At 42.6% G+C, this 7,848-nt stretch overlaps 1 protein-coding gene across 1 annotated transcript; it reads left to right on the forward strand.

Annotated features, from left to right (window-relative positions):
• The first annotated feature begins 479 nt into the window (after positions 1-479).
• Positions 480-4,088, forward strand: LOC102702217 (probable LRR receptor-like serine/threonine-protein kinase At3g47570). Its single transcript, XM_015841817.2, has 2 exons — positions 480-3,369; positions 3,441-4,088. Exons 1-2 carry the CDS (start codon positions 600-602, stop codon positions 3,800-3,802), a joined length of 3,132 nt encoding a protein of 1,043 aa, XP_015697303.2. The 5' UTR covers positions 480-599; the 3' UTR covers positions 3,803-4,088.
• The last annotated feature ends 3,760 nt before the right edge of the window (positions 4,089-7,848 follow it).

Raw genomic sequence — 7,848 nt, forward strand, 5'->3', positions numbered from 1 at the left:
TATCTTCTAGTCATGCTGACATATGTGCACTGAACAAAGTGCATATGATAGGTAACAATACCTGTCGTTAAGGAAAAAAGCATTGGATACAAATCCAAAATGAAACTTTGGTAAAAGTACCTATCCCAACCTAAACGAATTGTGTGTCATGGAAAGTGGCTAGACTGTGCACTAACGTAAAATAACGTTTTGATATAATCAAAATAACTATAGAAAAACAATTAAAAAACGCATAATTGTTTAATAGAAGATACATAGTTGCTTATCTGCTCTATATGCTGGCGAGGGACCGAGGGTTTGTTCACCCTAAACATACAAGCAACAAGATTCTTTAAATTCACAATTCTTTAAAAATAGTTGTGTAATACATACCTTCCAAAATCGGCATTACTCCTGCTCTTCCATGAAGCAGGCCCAAAATTAGTGTCTGTAGCTTATTTTGTTGCATTTTAATGATAAATTTCTATACAGTACAAAAGTCTGATTGCTTGTTTACTCTTTTCTGTGGAAAACATTCCAGAGCAATTTTGTTCAGTATTCTCAAATACCTGAGCAGTGGACAAGGGCCTAGTTGTTCACAACAGTCAGGCAACTGCTACATGATGTTCCTTGTTCTGAAGTTGCTTCCCAGCCTATATATACTGCTAATGGCATCAACTGCATATGTTCAAGCATTGCCATTCAGCAATGGAACTGATCTGGATGCTCTGCTAGCATTCAAGGCAGGACTAAGCTTCCAGTCAGATCCACTGCCCTCATGGAATGCAACTACTGACTTCTGCTGGTGGCATGGTGTCATTTGCAGCCTTAAGCATAAGCGAAGGGTCCTTGTACTGAATCTGTCCTCAGCAGGGCTTGTTGGCTACATAGCCCCTTCTATTGGGAACCTCACATACCTGAGAAGTCTAGACCTAAGCTACAATCTGTTGCATGGTGAAATCCCTCCAACAATTGGGCAATTGTCGCAAATGTCATATCTCGACTTGTCGAACAATTCGCTCCAAGGTGAGATCACACATGGCTTGAGGAACTGCACGCGGCTCGTAAGCATAAAACTTGACCTGAACAAACTCGATCATGGAATCCCTGACTGGCTTGGTGGATTGTCGAGGATCAAGGTCATGTCAGTAGGAAAAAACGGTTTCACTGGGATTATCCCATCATCAGTTGGCAACCTCTCATCACTGCAGGAAATGTATCTCAACGACAACCAGTTTAGTGGACCAATCCCTGAGAGCCTTGGCAGGCTTAGTAAGCTTGAGGTGCTGGCACTGCAAGTAAACAACCTCTCTAGGAACATCCCAAGAACGATCTTCAACCTGTCCTCACTTGTTCAGATTGGTGTGGAGATGAACGAGCTAGACGGCACACTGCCCTCCGATCTTGGCAATGGCCTACCAAAAATTCAATACCTTATCCTTGCCCTGAACCATTTGACAGGAAGTATTCCAGCTTCAATTGCCAATGCAACCACAATGTACTCCATGGATCTCTCAGGTAACAACTTCACTGGTATTATCCCTCCAGAGATCGGGACACTCTGCCCAAACTTTCTGCTGCTCAATGGGAACCAGCTAATGGCAAGCAGTGCACAGGACTGGGAGTTCCTCACTTCATTGACAAATTGCACTAGCCTTAGGGGTGTCACACTCCAAAATAATAGGCTAGGGGGTGCATTGCCGAACTCTATCACTAACCTATCGGAGCACCTCCAACTCCTGGATCTCAGATTTAATGAGATCACCAACAAAATACCAGTTGGCATCGGCAACTTTCCTAATCTAATTAAGCTAGGGCTCTCTAGCAACCGATTTACCGGCCTCATACCTGACAACATTGGAAGGCTGACAATGCTCCAGTTCTTGACACTAGAGAATAATCTATTGTCTGGGAGGATGCCATCCTTGCTTGGAAACTTGACACAATTGCAACATCTTTCTGTAGACAACAATAACTTGGATGGGCCTCTTCCAGCAAGTCTTGGGAACCTAAAAAGGCTTGTCAGTGCAACTTTTTCTAATAATTTGCTTTCAGGTCCATTACCTGGAGAGATCTTTAGCCTATCATCCTTGTCATTCATTCTGGATTTGTCTGGGAACCAATTTATTAGTCCTCTTCCATCTGAGCTTGGTGGTCTCACAAAGCTCACATACTTGTACATGCACAATAACAACTTATCTGGGGCACTGCCAGATGCTCTAAGCAGTTGCCAGAGCCTGATGGAACTTCGTATGGATGGCAACTCCTTAAACAGTATCATTCCAGTGTCTATAAGTAAATTGCGAGGTTTGGAACTGCTAAATTTGACCAAAAACAGCTTCACAGGTGCAATTCCAGAAGAACTAGGACTCATGACAGGCCTGAAAGAACTATACCTTGCACACAATAACTTGTCTCTACAAATCCCTGAAAGCTTCATAAGCATGACATCGCTGTACCAGCTAGACATATCCTTCAACGATCTTGATGGTCAAGTTCCAACACATGGTGTGTTTTCCAATTTGACTGGATTCCTACTTGTGGGGAATGACAAGCTTTGTGGTGGTATTCAAGAGCTGCATTTGCCTTCATGCCAAGTAAAGTCCATGGAGCATAATCGAAGGATACTTAAAATCATCCAAAAAGCAGGGATTCTGAGCGCTAGTGTCATCTTGGTGTGCTGCATATTGGCACTTCTGGTCTTCAGTTTGAAGAAGAGATTGAGCCCTCTGTCTGAGAGAGTAGAAATAATAGCTTCTTCTTTCATGAATGAAATGTATCCTCGAGTTTCTTATTCTGACTTGGCCAAAGCAACAAATGACTTCACATCCAACAATTTGGTTGGCACAGGGCGGTATGGATCTGTTTATAAGGGGAGGATGCAATTCAAAAATTCAGTATCTGATGTAGCTGTGAAGATTTTTGATCTTGAGCAATCTGGTTCTTCAAAGAGTTTCGAAGCAGAGTGTGAAGCACTAAGCAGAATTCAGCACCGAAACTTGATTGGTGTCATAACATGCTGCTCTTGCCCTAATTTGAACCAAAATGACTTCAAAGCTCTTGTGTTTGAGTTCATGCCTTATGGTAGTCTTGATAGGTGGATACATCCAGACACAGATACATCAAATCCAGTCAAAGTTCTTACGTTAATGCAGAGATTGAATATTTCTGCTGATATTGGTGCTGCCCTGGACTATTTGCACAACTGCTGCCAGCCAAGGATAGTGCATTGTGATTTAAAGCCTAGCAACATTCTTCTTGGGGACAACATGGTTGCTCGTGTTGGAGATTTTGGCCTGGCAAAGATTCTCACAGATCCAGAAGGTGAACAATTGATCAATTCTAAAAGTTCTGTGGGGATAATGGGTACGATTGGATATGTTGCTCCAGGTAAATTACATTTTTGTTGCAATAGTTATTGTGCTTTGTCAGGAATTGCTAATGATGTGTGTGGATTGCAGAATACGGAGAAGGTGGTCAAATTTCTCCAAATGGTGATGTCTATAGCTTTGGTATCTTGCTCCTTGAGATGTTTACAGGTAAGGCACCTACACATGAAATGTTCAGCGATGGATTGACCTTGCAGAAATATGTGGAAATGGCATATCCAGAGCTATTGATGGATATTGTTGACCCCCTTCTGCTATCAGTTGAGAATGGATGGGGAATAATCAACTGTGTCATGAGTGCTGTCACAGGATTAGCACTAGTATGCTGCAGGAGGAGACCGACTGATAGGTTATGCATGAGAGAAGTTGTGGCTGATATACACACAATAAGGGCTTCCTATGTTGCAAACATAAACAAAGTAGTATCTGACTGATGCAATATCAGTGACCTGTCCTTGATTTTTAGTATCATGAAAGGTGTTGGGTCTTGAGTGCTGAACACTAGAAACAAAAGTGTGTCGGATTTCATTGACATGACGATCCACTACTAATGTAGCACACCATACCTATCTGTTAGGCACTCCCATTGATTTTGAAGCCAAGTACATGGGCAAGATTTGTTATGAATAAATAATTAATCCCAGGAATGCTTCCAGTTTTTTTTGCTGATGTACACTAATTGGTTGTGTTATATGTTATTGGTGAACACAAACCATTACAATGAATGGCTCAAATTTTCACAAATTACCTATTGACACAGTTACAAGGAGTGCAGTTGTTTACTTCATAAAAAGATTTTGTAGGTGCACATAACAGTATATGTATATTTTTACTAAAACAGTTGAAAACGGTCTGAAATTTTCCATATTTATGAATTTAACTATTTAGTGGTAACTTCAATATGACACTGGCCGTTTTTTTAAAACTAAAATTTAAACACAGGAAAAATCAGAAAAATATTAGTTTTTTGGAAATGGTATCGGTACAGTCGGGAAGTTTCATACTGTTTACATCCCTAAGATGTATTACTATCCAAGAAATTATTGTGTACAAATAAAAGTGCATTATATTCTTGTCTAACAACTGAGCAGCAAGACCACATGGGCACTTGTTTTGTTTTTATATTTTGTTATCCTTTCACAAAGATATAAATGCAACTATTTTGATTTCGTTGAAAAATATGTAGTTACTGCAAGCAATAACTATGCTGGAAAAGTGTACATGTTGAGCTACTCTATCTAGGAGTACTTCATGAGATAGACCTAGGAAGCCCATTCTTCAAAGCAGGAATGGGCTCAATCTCTCTCTAAGATATTATCAACCCCCGGTAATACATATGCACACATAGCATTTTACTGGTGATAAACATAGAGTTCTAACTGAAAGATGTAACATTTGAAACAAGAAAGTTTAGAATCAAAATCATGTGACAGTATTTTTTACTGTAAGCTACTTCAGAACAGCATACCCAGAAGTTAGCTCTTTTTTTTTTTTTACGGAGGGATTAAGTTGAATTCCTTCCTGCCTTCCTCCTCCCATTTCTACTGCAACCTCTGCAATCTGCAAACAAGAAGGCAAACAGGGCTCAACACTCCTCAATTTACTCCAACAAGTTTCTAGACGATACCTGCAAAAACCACAACCATAGTCCACAGTGTTCATAGAACGAACAATGTAAAAAAAAAATCATGCTCCTCTAATACTCCCATTTGATGTGTAATACTAGCACATCAAATCGGCAACCCGTATGCTGGCGAATCGAAGGGCCTCCTGTTGGTTGATTTATCGGTTAGCCGATATTTAGGAAAGGATATAACCACCGTAATCTATCTCTAACTCTGAAATTCGTAACCCTCATGGGCCGTAACTGCGATCGGTGGTTACGGGTCAGAATCGGATTAGGAAAAGCCCCCGAGGCCCACCAGTGCTATATATAAAAGAAGAGGAGCCCAGGGGGACGCTCGTGTCGCTTATTCTCTCAACCAGAAATTCGAAATCAAGCTCTCCCAATCAGAGACGCGCTGGAAGGGTTTCGTGCGGCGATTCCAGGACAGTGCCGTTGGAGACTCGAAGGTCAGAGATTCAAAACAGATCACCGGCGATCTAATCTCGCCGGAGACGAAGGAAAGAAGACGAAATTGAAGAAAAGAAACGAAGGGAATCAAATGGCTTCATCTGCAGGTTTATTTAGTTTTCCGCATTTGAATTAATCGGTGATCATGTATTGATTAGGGTTTAAATTCATAATCTATTATTTATGATTGAATTGAATTATCTAACATTGTGGTATCAGAGCTTTCCTACTCGTACTTGGTCCCATATAATCAATTTTCGGCCTAATTGATTGTTGCAATCGGATTAGGGTTTGAATTTATGACACTGGTTGTTTAACATACAGTGTAATTGATTCGAATTCCAATCCGAGAAATCAACTAAACCCTAGATCAAAAACCCCAAAATTCATTCACTAAAATCAATTCGATTCGATTGAATGTATTGAATCGAAGAATTTACCGGAGTGGAAGTAGTAATCGTCGTCACTGCCGTGTGGACCTTGGTCACTGCACGGTGTCGCCGCTGTTGCTTCTGCTGCCTCCGCTTCGGGGAAATAGATCGCCGCCGTCGTGCGGGCTTCGTCCCGTGCGCGCGTGCACGTGGTCGCCGTTGCCGCCGTGCGAGCTTCTGCCCGTGCGCGCGCGCTGCCGCCTCCACTCTCCTCCGGCCGCGCCGGCTCCACCGCGCGTGCGTCGCCACCATCGCTGGACCTCCGCGCCGACGGGAAACGGCCGGCTTGGGCGCCGCTGCCTTCGGGCGCGTTCGCCCCCCCCAGCCGGCGGGCGACAGGCCATGTTTTTTGGCGCGCGCCCTCCCCGCCGGACCGCCACGCCGCCGCCATCCAGCGCTGGGCGCTCGCCGCCCGCCGCCGGAGAAGAGGAGAAGAGTGGGAGGAGTCGAAAAGGGGCTAGGGTTAGGGTTTCGGTCGCCGGGGTCTTTTGATCTCGTCGCACCAAATCCTAGTCGTCCGATTAGATCAGACGGCCACGGGCCGAGCACCCTTATTTCCTGGGTCACTGCCACTATTTGGGCCGTTAGCGCTCATGGGCCGACTCGGCCGCGTGGGCCGGTGCCCCCTACGCGCGCGCGCTGCCTAACGGGCCGACCTCTTGTAGGCCGGCCCGATAATTGGATGGGCCGAAAATTTAATTTAATTTTGTTTAAATTATTTTTAATTTCAGAAATCAATTTATACCTTGTTTGGGCTGTTTAAAATTGCTAAAAAATTGATAAAATATATTTTATTGCTCAGAAAATTATTTCTAGTCAAATGGAACCAACGGGAAGTTTGCTAGAAAGAATTTATGATGTGAAGTTATTTATTGACCAACGTTATTTATGATTTCACGTCAATTTAAATTTGATTATTTCTTCCTTGATTATTTCTGCCCAACGGTGATATAATTAAGGATTTATTTTATTATTTTCTAAGTCTTTTCTGCCCAACGGTGATTAGATTTGGAGAAGTATTATACACATATTATTTTATTTTGATCAAATGTTTTATATTATAAATTGTTATCTGCAGCTTTGTCACAGCTTAAAAGGATTGAGCCACTTGATGGGGCTAATTATGCTGAATGGAAAAACAACATGCTCCTGAATTTGGGGCTATTGGAAAATGATCTCGCACTTAGAGAGGATCCACCTGTGGAACCAAAATTAGCTGACTTCATGGATGAGAATGATGAGGAATACATCAATCTCAAGTGGGCTTACGATGAAAAGTGGCCCGCTTGGGAGAAATCAAACAGAGTGTCCCTAATGTACATCAAGAGCAACATCTCTCCTTCCATTATAGGGGGGATTGCTGACTCTGACAATATTAAGACGTACCTAGCAAACATTGAATCGAACTACAAGGCGTGTACCAAAACCTATGCCAATACTCTTATCATGAAAATGGGCTCTTCTGTCTATGCTGGAAAGAAAGGCATCCGACAACACATCATGAAAATGTCACACATGGCTCATCAATTAAAAACGATGGACATGGAAATTTCGGAAGCCTATCTTGTCCATTTCATCCTGAACTCACTAAACTCTGATTATGATCCATTCAAAATTCACTACAATACTCAAAGAGAAAAGTGGACCATTTCAGAGCTTATCTCCCACGCAGTGGAAGAGGAAGAGCGTCAAAAGGCCAAAAGGCAGAAACACATTGACCAGCTCAACCTCGTCAACTCTAAGGGTAAGAGGAAGTTCCATCAAGAAGAAGCCTCTGGATCAAAGAAAAAGGGCAAGCCACCTCACCCTCCGAAACAAGGAGGGAGTAAGGCTGCTCAATCAACTGCTCAACCTTCAGCTGGGCCAAAATTCAAGAATCCTCACTGCACTTTCTGTGACAGTGATGGACATTGGCACAAGGACTGCCCCCGCTTCAAGGAGTGGTTGGCCCGTAAAGGTATAAATGAAATTAATG

This window comes from Oryza brachyantha, chromosome 10 (assembly GCF_000231095.2).
Source record: "Oryza brachyantha chromosome 10, ObraRS2, whole genome shotgun sequence".
Classification (NCBI taxonomy): Eukaryota; Viridiplantae; Streptophyta; class Magnoliopsida; order Poales; family Poaceae; genus Oryza; species Oryza brachyantha.

What these genes read in the sequence shown, in the direction of transcription:
- LOC102702217 (XM_015841817.2), top strand. Translation starts at nt 600, where the DNA reads ATGATGTTCCTTGTTCTGAAGTTGCTTCCCAGCCTATATATACTGCTA. An exon ending in GATTGGATATGTTGCTCCAG is followed by an intron (nt 3,370 to 3,440) that starts GTAAATTACATT and finishes TGTGGATTGCAG; the next exon opens with AATACGGAGAAGGTGGTCAA.